Here is an 18,335-nt window from a genome sequence, read left to right on the forward strand (position 1 = left end):
AAAAAAAAAAAAATTTAAAAATAGTTTTATAACTTATAAGAACATATATCAAAATCTTATTGGATATAGCATTATCAACATTGTCATTGTCAAAAGTAGGGCCCCAGCCATACCCTAATGCTATGTGGGGGGGGCCTTAGCATGGAAGTTTGGGAACCACTGTTGTAGCAGTCCGGGAGCCCAAATTGTTCCCAAACAAGTGATTTAAATGATACAGACGGGTCTTCCAGCTCAGGCATTTCATTTGCGTTTGCCAACATGTGACTGACTCGCTCGCCAAATTAGCTGTACCGTGATTGTTCGGCACAACGACACAAAACCATTACAGCCCTAATGGACGCATCTGCATTCGTTATGTTTCTTCACTCTTTTATTCAGGTTTTTATTTTAATTTCTCCCCATCTGTAAATATATTGAGAAATACAGTAGTGCCACTTTAACATGAACCTACACTGTTTGGTACTACAGTAAATTAGTGGCTACTAGTTGCATTACTTTCACAGTAAATTACTGTATCATTTTTTTTACAGTAAATCATTGTGAAGCTGTTTAACTGTGATCTCACAGCTAGCACATTACTGTAATTTAGCAGTGTGCTCCTGTAGAATTGCTGCATTTGATTGTAACTTCACAGGTAATGTCCACCATATTGCTGAAATTTAGCTGTATGTTCTGTACAATTACTGTACTTGAAGATGTTTAGCTCCTTTAGTAAAACACAATAAACCCCCATTCTTCATACTGTATATCTCATAAGCACGACAGCGTATCCTGAGTGGTTCCTCTGTAGAATCACTTCGGTGGAAATGCACCAAATATGTAAACAGATTTAGACTTATCTAGTAGCCCTGCAGTTGAACCATATGCTTGCTCATACACCATGATGGGTCCAGGCAACATGAGGGTATTTCCACTTTGGAGTGAGTTTCCTCTTCTTTCAGAGGGTGGTGCTGGGTGGAGTCAGACAGGTTACTCTATACCAGGGTGTAATCCCAGTTGGAATGCCCGGTGCACAGCATTTCGTGAGCATGAAGCTGGCTGCCCTCCTGTACAGTTCATCATTCCTGACAGACGTTGCCAGGGGAAATCTGATAACTCCTTGGGCACTATTACGAGCCATTGATAGAGTTTGGCCAGGTTGTACTATGGGTGCCATATTGCAGGCCCTTCTCTGAAAGCAGGAAGTGTTGGCTGCAAAGTGCAACATTAACTGATGAGCAGCCCATTCTAAAATTCTGCTGGCTTGCTCAGAAACTCGGCAATGCGATCCTCAAGTAACACCCCCGGCAAGATGTACCACTGGAGAGAAAACAAGGGAAGCATTTAGCAGCACCAGGGGGCACTGCAGCTCCCAGGGAAGTTTATACATTGTTAGTTATTTTAATTCTCAATAGCACTGGTGTTTTTCAAATATCAGTTTTTGAGTTTTTTAAATCTGATTCATTAAATTTAAAATACAGCATTTGCTGCATCATTGTCCCTGAAGGTTAATGTTTAATTTAATAAAGATATATATTTTTTCAGTGATGGTGGTCTTTGCTTCAGGTGAGGTGGCACACCACGAGACACAATGAGGAAACCCTGCAGCTGTTTGTCCTCACCACAACTGTTCTCTGTGTATACTGTATGTATCTTAAGGCTGCTAGCTCTTTATTCCCCATGCTTCTGCTTTATGTGCCGGTGGAGAAAAAGCTGAAACACAAGTGAAAATAGTGAGTTAACTAAACCCATTTACATAGCCTGATTCTAGACTTAACATTTTATGCCCACGGTCAATTTAAGTAGCTTTGCTGTTGCCCTCGTTCAGGCCTTTTCCTCATTTGTAGAAACTACTGAGCCAATCAGAGCCTTTGTGGTAGGACTAATGTTGGTGACAGTACCATAGTGGGTCAGAGTGAAAAAGATCGGGACCTTTAGGGACTACTATGATATGCAAGATTGTAGTCATGTGACTGATGGAGGTTGCTTTTATAGATCATGACAGGCTAGGTTATCATACAGTTCCAAACAATAGAAGCGTTGAGAGACGTGTGTCTTGTGAGTCTAGAAAAATCAGAAGACGATGGTGAATCAAAAGAGTGGCACTGTAACCTCAAACAGTGAAAAACATTGAGTAAAGCAGGATGGAAATATGACATTTATGCTTGTTTCATGTGTTATTGCGAGGAAGGTTACATCAGATCTGTGTGGAGTGATCATGGACGTATTATAGAGCCGTGCGGACGATGAGGAAACTATTGGAGCGAAACAGCTGATTAGTCAAACTAAGTCAAACTTCTTCCATTAAGTGCATTTCCACTTCACTACTTGTAAACAAAAGGCAAAAAACACCCCAAGCGATTGTAAAAATTGTCATCAACCTTTCTTAATGTGTTGATGGAAACACAGTTTACGACTATAATAGAAGAAAGTAAGTCTTACATGTGGAAGTCAAGCCCTGGAAAGAAGACAGTGACTAATAATGAAGTGGTAACAAAATGGCCATTCAGTCTAAATATCAGGTTACCGTTTTCTGCTTCTTCAAAAGACTACATTAATAGTGAAGAACTCTTCTGTGTTGCAAAGGTTACAGTAGCCGGAATAATACACATCAAAGGTCAAGAGCCTAATTCAAGCACTACATTGTGAGAGTAGTTTGTAGTTTCATCTGCTGAGTCAATAGAGTGTCCTTGAATCCCAGAAGAAAAGCCCACACACAGAATGTAATCATGAAAAAAAAAATAAAAAACTTAAGGATCAACACAAAAAAAATTCGTAGTCATTTCAGCAATCAGCTGATTTTTGATGACAGGATGATAAGAAAAGCACACATGTAGAAAATTCTCCAGTGAAGCAGGAGGCGACTCAGCATTAATGCGCAGCGCTGTAATTTCTTCCTATTCATCATACAGCGATTTCTTTTTTCCCCCCTCCCCATATTTATTGTCTCGGTAGATACTGTAGCCAAATAAGCAGCACACAGTATAATGAAGCTGATGATATTCTTCGGGGTGAGAGTTCCTGCCAGCAAAGTCCTTTAGAGCCAACATATTGTGTTTTTGCTGAGGCAGCCGTGGAGCAGAATGCTGCGCTTGGCTCTATTTCTCACACTTCACAGGAACAGGATGAAGCTCTGCTCTCTTAGCATGGTTTGTTCAATGTACAGGTCGCTCTTTTTACCCCCTATCTCCCTCTCTCACTCACACACGAACACACATATAGAGGAGTTCATTGGAGATAATAAGGTGAAAGGGTTGAGAGAGGGAGAGAGAAACAAAGTGAGATGGTACCACTTATTGGCCTGGACTCTGTGATTCAGTTCCAAATGTACATTGCTGTGTTTGCCTTGCTCAGCAGTTGACTGGGACCCAGGACTGCAGACCTTTTTTCTTTTAAGATCTGTGCTTTAATCAAGTCCTAATCCTCAGCAAGAAAGGATATCTCTACAACTTCCATTTGTAATTACATGGATCTTATTATCCATTTGCAGACGTTTATTCCTGTTGGCTCATCTGCGGATGAATGTAAGGTCAATTAACAGTCTGCCATATTTTAATTAAATGGCTTTATTGGTCGCCATGTTAAACTGCACTGAAATAATTACAGCAACAGATCACATCATTATCACCAGCAAAAATGAGAATGTTTACATTGTAAATACATTGGAGGGTCTCTTACTCTTACTTTGTTTTAAAGGTCCAGTGTGTAACATTTAGGTAGACATTTACTGGCCGAGATGGAATACAGTATTCATGGGTATGTTTCCATTAGTATATAATTACCTGAAAATAGGAACTGTTGTGTTTCTGTTACCTTAGGATGAGACGTTTTCCTCTACAAACGCTGCTGGTCGCCTTCCATGGAGACTGCCATGTTGAACCGCCAAGTTTCGTGGCCACTGTTGTTTCGTCAAATGCAGATGTTTCGGATGTTTCTCCGACAACTTAAGATATTATAATATCATAAAAATGTGTCTTAAAACTGGATTAAAAATACATTTATGACACCTTCTGGCAGACAATCACAACGCATAGGATAATATGATGTTTGACAGGCGACTGGTGAAAGTTAAAATTACATATTTCTCTGGGTTTGAATATTGTTGGAAACATCCGGGATGATGTAAGTGCAACTGAACAAAAATATATAAAAATATATAAAATGACCAACATTCATTGTTGGTTGCAAACAGGAAATCAACGGCGGTCTCCCACTTTAAAATAACGTCACAAAACTTCCTCTTTTGCTCCCAAAGGACAAGAGCCACAATTCCTACAAGGCCATTGTAACATTAACGTAAATGTTTTTTTGGCAAGCTTTCCGTTTCATCTGTCTGCCTCATTTCTTTATTAGTGATGGGTTTTCCTGTTGAGACGCCACTTACATTACTGCTGACATCATCATCAAGTTTAATAGCAGTATTTTTTGTTTTATTATAATTACTCTGCCTTCTAGTGCAAAGGACAGCAATGTAATAGTAGTCAATCGTGAGGAGAATCATTATATTTTGACTGTTGCAGATATAGAACAGTGTATACTGGAAGGGTTATCAGAGTTCACTATAAATGCAAAGAACTGCCGGATGAGATTTAATATTATACAGTTAGATGTTTCAGTCTAAAGGGCTAAAGGGCGGTAAGTTATATCACTGTACAGTGTGAAAGGTAAGGCAAGTATGTTTCTGCACAGTGGTGGACATATTGAGCTACCAGTCATTTTTATATATATTTTAATAGCCTATTCCCAGGGCTCATTTCAGTATATTAAAAACAAACATACAGCTTCAAGTTTGATCGGAGCCAGTGTAGCAGGTATAAATGTAATAAATCCCATTGCTGAATAAGGCTTATTGCTGAGAGTAAGCTTCCTCTAGTATTACTTTGTGTCAAAGACTATAGTAAAATGTAAAATGTGCACAAACACCACATAGCTGGTAAATTAGCTTAATGTTAGAGTGACTGACTAAGCAGCGGCGGTCTCAGAAGAAGCCACGGTTTGCAGAAAAGCTGGCATAGTATCAGCTATAGATCACTGTACAGTACCTACACCAGCAATACTGTACTGTAGCTCTACTCAAATTAATGGTCTTATGGAAGTAGGGGGTCGGGACCCCCCAAGGGGTTGCAAGATGATAAGCAGGATAGAAAAGACGAAAGAAAGTTAGAAATTGAACACAAAATTATGTTTAGCCTATTTTCTCTGTGTATTTTTTTATTTTTCTCTGTGAACTACCAGATAAATTTAATTTTTTTAATCATTATTTAAAGCTGCATTGATTGATATATTTCATATTTTGGCCACTTGGTGGCAGCGAACCAGGCCAAAAGAGACAGGGCAACATTAGCATTCATTTAGAGCAATGTTTTAGGCAACTGGACAAATGTTAATCTGGCAGCATGTTTTATCAGAGGTGTTTATTGAATGTTCGGATAGCTAACGTCAGAATTGGGGTGGCTGTGTCCGACCATTTCTGTGACTTTCCAAGACCGGCCAGCTGTGCAGAGTTAATGAATGATGAAGCCAGGATTCAATCTGGTCTCTCTAGCTCTCTGTTACCATTTGTTACCCAATGATTTCTCTCACTTTTCATGTGAACAATCGAGTGTAACACTATAAATGTGTTGTGTTATAGAATTTGGTTTTGCTTTGTTGTAAGGGGCCAAACTCGAAGCTTCAAAACGGTACTCCACAAACCAATGGGTGACGTCACCATAGGTTCAAAAAGGTTGGGAACCAATGGTGTAGGGATTAGAAAATATTATTTAACAATACAGTTTGATTTAATTAGATGTTTCTAACAAAGGCATATTTTTCTTCTTAATGATATTCTATTGAGTCAGTGAACTAAGGACTTCTCTGATTTAGGGGAATATTATATGGGAGTGGAAATAACATCACTGTTGCATTTTATGTAAAATCAGATAACTTAATAATAGTTTAGATAATAAATATTTTTGGTTGAACGGCTTCTTTAACTTTAAGATTTGTGCAGCTTATTAGTCCCTGCTGATGCTATGGAAAAAGAATGGGGATCTGTTTATAGATAATGTTGGGCAAGTGGACAGTCTGTGCATTACAACATTAATTGGCCTCTTACCAGGATGTGTTCCTGTAATTAAACTTCCCCAGCAGAACTAATTGGCTCCCAACTCAATCTCCAAAGCGCATTCAGATATCTTTGAATCAGTCTCACATTGGCACTACAGGGTGCTGAAGTCAGAAAATAGACCACTTTTTATTCAAATAAAATGACAGGAAGAGGCAGACGAGACAAGTATGACAGAGTCAAATGTACAAAGCCTGGAGTTCAGGGACGGGGCTCGGATGAAGGCTAAGTGAAGGTGTCAGACGGTAGTATGATTAGGCTAATGTGACTCTGTAACCATGGCAACAGCAGTGTGCAAAAGGTGATGTAATCGTTTCAGGGGGAAACATCCATCTCTTTTTCTTCATATTTGTCACATCATTCAGTCTTTCCCTCTGTTTCTATGTCTGTTTCTCCTCCTCTCCTCTCCTCTCTCCTGAATGACTGTGTGTCCACCCATTTTTATTTTCACTCTTTCACTCTTTGGTCTCTATTTATGTGTGTTATTATCTCTCTTTCTGTCTCATCCTTTGTCTCACCCTGTTACTCCACCTCCTCCTCTCTTCCTCTTTCTCTGCCTTTTTCTTGTCGTCTCTTCCTCGCTTTCTCTTAATTTTTAAGTTGCTGCGAAGCTGATCACTGCTTGGTTTTACTTCCATTCCATTACAGTGGAGAGGGCAGACAAAGGCAGAGATATACGGTAGATAGACGGTTATATAGGTCATGTTTGAGAAGTAAACTGGCACAGACTTCTTAACCCTTTGAATCCACATCAGTTTTTTTTACTCCCTTTATCTCCATTTACATGCTTGTGGCATAGTCACCACATCAGCAAACCATTTGTTATTTTATCAGGTTATCAGGATAAATAGGGCTATTTATGCTATTTGGTGTATGAATGGTACCATACAGCCGCAGTTGCCAACATCTTTTTGTCATTGTATGCTGTATGCTAGGCATACTCCCAAAGTCCTGGCAGATAAAGTGACCCTTCCTCAAAACTAGCATTTATTTCAACCACTTATCCATTACTTTTAGAGAACTATTTTAACTGTTTATCTACTTTTAGCCAACATTTCAACCATTTATCTATTACTTTTAGCAAATATGTCTGTCTATAACTTTTAAAAAACTATTTCAAGTGGTCATCAAGACTTTGTGCTAAGTTAAACTAACCATCTATTTTCATATTTACTGTACAGACACAACGTGCATCAGTCAGATGGTTCTGTTAGTGGGTTAACTGCTGCATGCAATAAAGGCACATGAAAGAGCACAAATGACAGATAAAGACATAAAGGAAGAACAACAAGTGCAGTAATGATGTGAGAAGGACGAGGAAAGGCAGAAGGCAGAGGGTTTTTTGAACTAGAACATTGAAAGTACTGGCAGGTCGCCTGCTGGAAATACCCAGACTGTTCCTCACACACACTGAGATGCACGTCATCATTGTCTGCATGTGTGTGTGCGAGTGTGTGCTATTAGTAAAGACTGTGTATGCTTAAAGTTAATCATACCATCATCAATCATGTCATGTTACAACACTACAGCTAAGGGTGCAGGTAGCAGACACACACACACACACACACACACACACACACACACACACAGATACACACAATCTGCTTGTATAGTGCACCATATGAACAACATCCTCTTAACAGACAGAACACCATCAAAGAAGAAAGCATGCCCTCTTACTCTCTTAAGGTTTTAGTCTCTATTTGTCTCTGTCACTTAGGCATAGACACACACAAACACACACACACACACACACCAATTTCTATACAATCAGCACAAAAACAGCACGCATGTACAATAAAAGAGTCAGTTTCATTACACAGTTCAAGCACAAATAGGTGCAAACACCACATTTCTGAGCTGAATAGACAATATTAAACCAGCAATATTAATATGGCCGCTACAGGTATTAATGTCAGTGCGGCAAATGTGTCTAAATTTGACCTTGTTGTCTAAACTCAATTGGTGGCGCTGTAGACTGTAGAGTTTTTTTAAATTTCTTATGCAGAATTTTACAAAAGAACTGAACATAATGACTGTAGGGATGTCCATAATCACATTTTTTCAAGATCATGTCAGATATTTGATTCCAGATCAAGAAATCACACAGAAATAGTTTCATCAAAGCATTTAACATTGCTCACACATTTATGTTGCTTGTATGTCAATCACATACTTGCACACTGCTGGACGGTTAGCATTTCTCAGACTTAATTTTAGTCTTTTTGAGCTCGCTCACCTCGTGATGAGTCTTGCTACGCATACCTAAACACTGGCATAGTGCTGGAATTTGTTCCCACCGGCATTCAGCAAAGGCGCACCCTAGCCTGCCTCTAATTGGGTAGTCTTCGTTGCCTTAGTTGGTTTGGTCGGTCAAGTTAAGGCATGAGGAGTGAGATGATGCGTAACTCTAGCTTAAGGCTGAGAAAACAGCACTTATAATGTTATTTTTTAAAATGGACAAAAATGGCAAATGTATTAGGGTTAGGGTTGTGCTGAATTAGGGTTCTGGCCTCTTTTTTGGTCCAATGTAGTCACTGCTCGTGTTGTTTCCTCTGTAGTAGTAATGAATGTTACACGAGTTAGTCAGAAAGTTAAACAGAGCTTCCTCAACACTTATTCTAAAAGATGCACTATAAACTTGAAGACACTCGCTAGCCTAGCAACAATAAGGCTAAAAACAACTGGTAATGCAGCACAACTGTCTAGGCCTCCAATGCAATACAACTTTTCCTATTCTCCTCTTTCTTTTCTTTTCTAATGTGTGTGTGTGTGTGTGTGTGTCATATATTCAGACTAATACTGTATTGTACTGAGGGCCATTTTGTTTTCCATGTGTGCATACATGCTAACAGTCCATAGATTAAGGAAAAAAAGATGTTGGCTGACAACTGGAGACCCATTAGCCTAGTTTACACAAGATCATTACCTGCCTATTCTTGTCCTCCTTATTCACTTCATCACCTTCTCTTCTGACATTTTCTTGTCTCTTTTATCTTTTTTTCCCATTACCGGTGCTTCTTTTTTTCCTTTCACTCCCCTATTCCTCATTCCTTTTTTTCTATTACCTCCTACTACTCCTCTTTTCTCCATCCTTCACCCCTCTCCTTCTTCCTCCCTCCATCTCCTGCCAGTGGCCACATGCCTGCTACTTGATGTGTTGCCATGACAGCCTGCCAAGGTGTCATCGCCAGGGTCATTTGCATAGCTCTACTGAGCATGCCCACCAGAGTTAGGTCAGGATACCCGTCCTGAAGTGGCTGCATCCTGTTGAGCTAGAGTATGCTCTGTGTTATGTGTTATGTGTTTGTGCGCGCGCATGTGTGTGGAAAGTACATGCTGTATGTGTGTGAATACATGGATTAGGATGAGCTATCAGTATCTATAATGAAAAGTTCATGTCTAATTAACCTTTATAATGTCAGGGAGGGTTATCATTCCACATGGATTAGAGTACAGCTTCAGGACGCACACATACACACCACAGCGCGATGGACATATTAGGATTTGTTCTCCAAAGGCGACATGATGAAAGTGTAATTTCACATGATCCTTAAGGAGGCTTTTTGAGGTTTACTCATTACGCGAGTGATCACAGGGGCTTCCACAGTGTTGTTGAGCCTGAAAAATTTATTGAATGCAGTGTCGTCTTGTTACTGGGCTAAAAATAAAAATATACTACTTGTACTCTTGTTATGAGGAGACCCAGTAGACATGCCTTCTGCAACTAGAAGTTATGAAACTTGCATAATGTTTTCATTAGAGGAAGGGCTGTGGTTGTAAAACATTAAATAAACATTACAATTTTGCTTCCATGAGTTTTTAATACAGAGATAGAGGGCTGCATCTTATGCTTATTTCCATTATTGATTAATCTGCAGATTATTTTATCGATTCATTATTTTGCCCCTAAATAGTGAAAAATTACCCTTTAAAATTTTATTTTATTATTATTGAGATAGCTAGATAGTTTTATTCAACCAGCAGTCTGAAACTCAAAGACATTCAGTATACTATCATATGACAAAGAAAAGCAACAGATCCTCATGCGAGAGGCCAGAACCATAAAATGTGTTGTATTGTTTTTGCTTTAGAAATTATTAACATCATAAATCGATTATCAAAATAGTTGCCAATTAGTTTTCTTTTGATCGGCTAATCAATGCAGCTCCACACTGATCACAATTAGTTCCTGTAAGTGGTTCCACACAGGGGGTCGACAGATGAATCCAATAGGTCACAAGACAATTTCCAGTGTTGAAATAAAGAAAACAACTACATTTATTATTTATTAAATTTATTTTTTCTATGAACCCCATCACAAGTAGTTAATGGGGCAAATAAATAAAAATAAATACCCACTGCTTAAGTCTGTTCACATTTTTTGCACGTTTTGTTGCCACTGCAGTTTCTCTCGAACTATACCGCTAAGTGCCACTAAATCCTACACATTCAACCTTTTTCTAGTGATAAACTACTAAGGCTTTTAATACAGGCCTCCAGACTGCCTGGGATTGTTTACATACACTGTAAATTCATATTTAAATGAAAATAAAAAACAATTTTATGTTAAAACATGATTTAATGTGTGAAAAATTCATTTATTTTCATTTATTATTATTTATTTTTATTATTATTATTTTAAATACAAACACTTGATTGTTCCACATTTTTTTCTTTTTTAATTGGCTTTTTGTCTGAAAATATTCATGAAAAGCCGATCCCAATTTCTCAGGGACCAAAGGTGATGTCTTCAAATTGTCCGACCACCTGTCCAAAACCAGACTGCAACCAATTACAACTAAATAAAACAGTACAAAGAAAAACAATCCTCATAATTTTTGGTATTTTTACTTAATAATTCACTGAAATTGTCCATCAGTTGTCAAGATTGTATTGACTTGAACACAAAAACCATTATTGGGACAAGAGCTAGATTCTGGAAGACCTAACCTAAAACGTCATACTTCATATTCAAGGCGTTATTTTATTATTTGAGATATAATACATCCTATAATTTAACGTCACACTAAAACGGCCATTCTGTAATACACATAAATACACAATAAACAAATACTATGAGTTATAGCAAAGGAGGCTTCAAAACTACACATGGCATTGCTCCCATTCCTTAATGAGATCTATCTGTTGCTGTGGAGGGATGTGAAATGTGAAGGGGCGTGATGTGGTTTGATATGGCCCCGGCACAGCGAAGGGATACTCTGCTCGGAGGAGCTATTTGTGGCTCGTATATTCGGTTGCCTTGGAGACAGCTGGCAGAGTGCCAGCAGGAGACCGAAGTTGACCTCAGACAGACAGACAGTTACAGATAAATAAATACCCAAGCAGGCAGATGTACACATTACCGGCAGACAGTCGGACATCGTCTGTTCACTTACATTTTATATTGCACTGGTGATTGATCTGTATCTCTCTCTCCCTCTCTTTTAGGTAAGTGGCTGTAATGGTCTCTCTTCCTCTGACGATGCTTTCCACCCCTCAATAAACCCTCCTTCGTCACTCGTACTTGGCCCTGTGAGCTGTACTCCGCTCTCTTTTGACTTGAGTCAGCAGGTAAAAGCAGATTTGACACCAGAGACGCGGTTACAACTGGCTCCTTTTGCTAAAATGGCACCACAAGTTTCAGTCACTTCAGTCCAGACTAAAGCGTAGTTATGACGGAGCTGACCTTTCCATTGTCCTCCTCTCTGCTCTCATTATAGAGTAAGAGAAGAGCGTGGGGGAGGGGAGTGTTGTACAGGTGAAATGTGTGTTTTAAGGTGGTATTGAAATGTCTTCACATATCATGTCACATAGCGTCGCACTCCTCCGTCCTTTTGGCACATTCATCTCAGGCTCACTTGCAGTCAGCCTCCATCAGTCTCCATGGTGATAACACACTAATCTTCACAAGCATCTAGTCGGTACTCGCTGCTGAGTGGTGCCTCCTTGATTGGTGCTGATGAGATTTGTGGCCAATTAGAAACAATTAGGAGGAGTTTGCTGATGTTGACAGGTTTTTTAAAAATAATGGCTGCATATTGTTTGATATTCTTCTATATGACATCCTGTACAGCTATCAAACAATACTTTTTTGTAAATACCCAACAAGTGGCTAAATGAGAATGTCGGTGAATCGGCATATCTATTTATTTGCTCACTAGTCCATCCTTACCTTGTGTTTATATATCTATGTGTTTATATATATTTATATTATGCTATTTCATTATGTAAATTGAATCACGCGATTAATTATTACAAGTTCAGTGGCGCTGAAGTCCTGCGACCTTATTGTAGTTTGTTTAAGCCTACCTTTAATATGCATGATCATTTATTGCCACGTCACACATACCACAAGATATAACTTGCTCTGCCTCCTCCAACAATATGTATGACGTCCCCTTTCAAAGGGTCTCGGCCAAAGGTCATTGGAGAAGCGGGAGCTTTGGTTCAAATGTGATTATTTGGTTCTGCTTTGACATTTGAGAAGGAATCTGCCTCAGTACTAATGGAGGGTACATACATGATACCGTTAGAGCAGTGTACCCGCATGAACTCAACCGTGTTGTTAATGGACATTTATCTTCTTTTATGGACTGCCTTGGCCGGCCACACCCAAACTCCCTCTCGTCCTAATGTGATCTAGTCTGCCTGACTGATCCTGCAGGCCAGCAGACTGCAATCATCATCCAACCGTCACTTGAATATTATGCACTTATTTGTATCCTTATCTGGTTTTAAAGTCCATTTGTATTGTGTCGGATATCTGGATTCCGATTTGGCAGTGTCGATAGAGAGGAAGAAATAAAGTGTGAGAGAGTGACAGAGACAGCATGGAAGAGAGAGACACAGAGACCCTATCAGACAGAACAGCCAGGGGAGAAAGAGAGGCCATGTTATGTCTAAACAATAAGAGCACTTCTTAGACGTGACAGCTGAGAGTCACCTCGAGGGCTGCACTCTATCACTTATCTGTATGTGAAAGCCTGACCTGTGCTGGAGTTTTAAGGACCAATATTTATATTTGAGTATTAAAATAACTCATAATAATATACTGCCTGATACATTAACACATAATATAAAAAAACTTTCTATTAACGACCCAATTAATTTAAAAGACGGGGCTCAACATATGAAACAGGCAAAGTTGGACCCAAATGCAGACACCGACTCAGGAGGAGTCTGAAAAGATGAATTAAGAGGATTTATTGCAAAAGTAGGTTGGTGTGGAGAACGAGCAGGGAGGAAGCTGGCTGAGGCAGACAGAAAGAGGGCAGAGATGAATGGCGTGGCTGGAAAGCTGGCAGGCAGACAGGTGAGGTGTGGTCCACTGTAGCTGACTGAATGAACTGGCACTGGATGTCTGTAGTGCTGGAGTTGAAGCACTTTGACTGAGACCTTATTACTAGAAAATACTATCTGAGTGGCGATGTTAGTTGGCTAACGTGAGCTTGCAAAATGACCTCACCAGCTCAAGATGATGCTCGCTCGCAACCACAAACTGTGTGTGGAGTGCGAGCATTAGGGACAGGATGCTAACTGCAGTTCACTTAACGGCCACTGGTGTCACTATTAATATTTTTCTTAGAGTTACATAGAAAATCTTCAAAAAAATTTATGTGTGGAGATTTTTAGTGGTACCAATATCAGCGTCTGGCTCCAATATTGATTAGCTCTTGTTTAAGGTATACTGGTCTTTATGTTGTCCTGTTAAAAAGTGTAGCTGAGCGGTAACCTGAGGTGAAACCATAAATCTAATTCACACCATATTCACTGTTATTTTCATCAGACATATTTGAGACTTTGCACTCAATGAAGGCTGTTTTTCTCACACACATTGATCTGATAGAGCTAACATGACCTGTCTGGCATATTTTAGACAAAGGGCTTGTTTCCAGCCTTATTTATGAAATGTCATCTAGAATATTGCAGTAATTTAGCGTTTGAAGGGTGAGGAGCAAAAGCATCTGGCAGCCTGGTAATGCCCTTAGATTGGCCTTAAAAGGTGCCGGCATACACGTCTCTGTTTTTGTTAATTAGTATATCAGTTGCAAGGTTGTCTGTGCCCTCACACACTGATGTACAAATAGAGAGCGAATAAGGCTGTCACCTGCCAGCGAGATGCAGTGTACAGGCTTGGAGCACCAGGACTTCCGTGTCTCCTGCTCATAGCGATAAGGCTCAACAATCAGCAGGTTTACTGGTGTTTTGACAAGATAAGGGACAAACGGAGCTTGATATTGGTCACAAAAGAAAACTCAAAGAGACTCAGAGATAAATCACTAGAATGCAGAAGACCACCACAGTGGTTTATCCCACATTGGTCTTAAAATCCTGCTTTTCGTAGAACTATTGAAGAAAATCTGCTCGTGTGGTGCGCCGGTTTTATTTTCTTCCAGCACAGCAGGGATTTGTCTTTAGAGAATTGCATTATGTAGCACTAGCAAAGTAACTCTTTTTACCATATCAGCATATATTTGTGAGTGTGTGAGGGTATTTTATGTGTACCTACTGCAACAGACAATCCCACCTCTATGTTCTGTTAGGAGTCAGGATTAGATATTTAGGTTAAGAAAAAGTACGCTAATTCAAGATATATGGATGCAACATTTCCACATTAAAATGTCTATAAACGCTAAACCTATGTTACATATATAGTTGAGTTGAGTACTTACATCCTCCCAAATGTTTCCAGTGTTCAAACTCAGAGAACTCTATAATTTTATTCAAGTAATGGTGTGTTTCATCGGTCACCTGTCAATGGCATCATGCCCTTTGTGTCAGCGCTGTTTCTGCCTAAAGCAGTCATAGATTGACCACATTTTTACAGTTTTACAATATATTTTCACATGTCTGGATCTTGAATTATCAATGACACAAGCTGAGCTAATATATGCAGCAGCTCGGCTCACAGCCCCTCTGGGATGTCTTTTGTGAGCCGAACAGTGTTGGAGAAACACAGATTTTTATGCTTTATTCTGTGTTATTAGCGGTTTTAATCAGAGAAGAGGAGACCTCTGTGGATAATTCCCCTCCTGGTAGAAACCTCCTGAATGATGAACACTGAAGGAATCCTAACTGGGAGAAGCTGCAATGACGGCAGTAGTGGTGAAAACAACAACTCCCATGATCCCACGCTACTTCACGACATCATCAAACTCTGTCTTTTGTTATTGTTTTGCTGTGAGAGAATCCTAGCCAACGGCAGAAATTGTATACATATTACATATTACATACTTTTAATGACATTCAGCGGTATGATTTCTCAGTTTTGAGTTATTTAAACTTCAGCTACTTGTTGCTCCCATTTTTGGCAATTTGCAAGTTTCTAAATGGAGTTTGGAGTCACCATTAAGCCGCATGATCTTAATTGCATCTAATTTGATGTACGTTCCTATTGATTCACTGATCTCTGAATCATTCAGGATATTGTGGTGGGAGATAATGCATTGTAAATGAGAGGGACTCTGAAATTTGACGAACAAGATGGAAATGTTTTTCATTAAACTGAGCTCCAAACAGATTAAGGCTAACACATAGGACTATAATACCAGACCCTGAAAGTGTAGAAAATCCCATTAAAGTGATGCCATAAGGGATGCTTTAATGGGACATCAAATGACACATTGTTAATGTCCTGATGTTGTAATCCTCACCTGGTGCTCTGTGCAGGTGGAAACCCATTTCAAGAATAACATTCACTGCTTGAACACTTCCTGTTGTTAATGAGCAAGTGTTTGTGTCTCAACATTAGTTTGTGTGTCCTGTTACAGCAGGAAAGGTTGGGTTTAATTAGGCAGGAGAATACAGAGGTTCAATGGAACCGGATGCTAACATGATTAGACGCATATGCACGCATAGACACCTACAGGGAACCAGACGTGTTATAGGTGTTTTACAAGCGGTGAAGTGGTGCTTGTTGTATAAAAAAAAATCCTGGCTGGAGCGACTCTGAGAAAGTGTTCTTTCATACATACATGCATAAACATGTACATAAAGGAACAAAATAAAATATATTGTATGTAAAAGAAACAGAAATATAGTCGACTATTTGCCATTTTTGAGATGAATGCTCATCTTTGTTTGGTATGGACCCCAAAAGAATTTCAAATAATCATGATTTCAGTGAAAATTACATTTGTGATGCAAAAATGATCATTCCCACACTAACTGTGAATCATATTGCAGGCAGAGTATCTGTTAAAATAATTGCAATATGATGTTTTTACCATATCGTGCAGCCCTAGTTACACTAAAGGGTACAAAATACATGTAGCCTATACACATGACTACCTAGTATTAGTGTAATAACAAACGGAAATGAATAACAATTTCAAACCAGGATTAGGCTCCATTAAGATAAATTACAGCTAAAGGGATCAGGCTTATTCAACCTTGGTGGTTTAAACTAGTGTTTCTCTAGTGTACTGTTAATATAAAAAAAATCAGTAATGCATAGTTCCTCAAATACTTTTACTGATTCTGAAGTTTAATAATAAATGTAAATGTAAATTCAATAAACCACATTTTATATTCAATATTGAGATTACAGATTACAGATTACATCAATTCAATATGAATAAGACCTGGATGTGGAGAATAAGTTTGTACACTGCTACATAGTACGAAATATTATACATGCTATATGATGAAGAGTAAAGGCAAAAGGTGCTCACAGACTCTGACACTACACAGAATGTATTGAGCTCTACAGTTTGCTCACTTTCTGTTCTTGTCAGCTGGGCTCAAGTCCAGCTGGAAGACGCTAACCTGGAGTGCTATGCAGAGTCTTTTTTGATACGGGCCTAAGCTCTATATTCTAATTCATATTCTAACTGCAGCACATGTCAAATTAAATTTGACTTCCACTGCAATTTAAATCTATTTACAGCACACCAGTATTGAGGGACTGCAGAGGTTGGTGCATGGAAATGTCATATTTCAGTCTGATTGGTGCAGCAGATTGTAACACCTATAAAACTTCAACTTCAAAAAGCTTTACTTCTTTTCTAGAGCAAGACTGGCTCAATTTATAATCCTACTTTATAAAATACCCTTTTTAAATGAGTAAAACACAACAATGAGGCATCCACTTCATCCCAAACAACCATGATTCTCTTTTCTCTTGGCATGATGCTGCCTCCAAGTGGTCAGAACACAAACTGCATCCTTTGTATTGTATCAAAAGAAGGTTTAGTTTGTCTGACCCAACAAAATCATCACACCCTTATTTATTTAATTTATCACATCCAGCTCTCCGTTTGGATCTCTCAACACTCCCTGCACTGATCCCAGCTCAGAGGCCGGAAACTCACATTACTATGGATTGGTTTCACACTCTATATATTAGCTCCTGCAGTATTTATTAGGGCTGTAACTCTAGAGGCTAAAATTGCTTTGCACCCAGCTTCCCCATCATGTATAGATGAATAATTTACAGGGCCTGTGAACACCTGAAAGATTTAACATGTACTTTGTAAGCTGTGAAAGTGAAAGTCCTAGATTGCCACTAGAGGGAGCCAGACACCACAGGAAAAATAGCTGTAAACGTCAGTGTTTGTGCATGTAAAGGCAGAATAAAAGTTAACTCTCATACAGGAACTGTTTCTTTGTAGAACAGTACTTTTTTCTTTTTATTTATCTGCTTTTGGATATTAAAAATAACCAATATTACTTCATTTTTCTGTTTTCTCTCATTTACCTCTCATCCTATTTTCTGGGAAGAAGGTAAAGTTCAGGTTATTGGCTGGGGTACTAGCAGCTTCTCAAATCGTTTCTTGTATACACACACACACACACACACACACACACACACACACACACACACGCACAAACACTCTCGCTCTTTGTCGTCTTTACTCACCCTCTCCCCTTCCTCTCTTCCCCTCCTATCGTTGGGCTTTTTACTGCCCATCCCTGATCCATTAGGCGCAAACAAACACAATCAACTGTCCACATTTGGATTCATACCGACATATGAGATGGTGTCTGTGTACAATCCGTGTGTGTGTACGGGTCAATTTTGATCAGCTGTTCCATATTAATGCCCCGGGAACTGCCTTAAAAGTAATTTACAGTGGTGTGTGTGTGTGTGTGTGTGTGTGTGTGTGTGTGTGTGCGCGTGTGTGTGTGTCTGTGTGTGTGATTATGAATGATTGTGAGCTCTCTTAAAAGCCTCAGTGTCATCATGTGTTTAATATCAGGGTCATATATGTTTTTTGTGTGCTAGAGCTATATCGATTAGTTGATT

The 18,335-nt window shown here is 39.1% G+C and overlaps 1 protein-coding gene across 40 annotated transcripts in view; it reads left to right on the top strand.

Moving 5' to 3' along the window:
- The window catches only part of LOC127373801 (ankyrin-3), a 164,651-nt gene that overhangs the window by 25,926 nt on the left and 120,390 nt on the right, over window positions 1-18,335 (top strand). For 38 of the 40 annotated variants that reach the window (XM_051418601.1, XM_051418602.1, XM_051418568.1 and 35 more), the window contains exon 2: window positions 11,537-11,659. The exons of the other annotated variants lie outside the window; for them this stretch is intronic. In XM_051418601.1, the coding sequence (XP_051274561.1) occupies window positions 11,537-11,659 (123 nt within the window). The remainder of the gene's footprint in view (window positions 1-11,536; window positions 11,660-18,335) is intronic. 40 annotated transcript variants of the gene reach the window in all.

The sequence above is a fragment of the Dicentrarchus labrax genome, unplaced genomic scaffold, assembly GCF_905237075.1.
Source record: "Dicentrarchus labrax unplaced genomic scaffold, dlabrax2021, whole genome shotgun sequence".
NCBI lineage: Eukaryota > Metazoa > Chordata > Actinopteri > Moronidae > Dicentrarchus > Dicentrarchus labrax.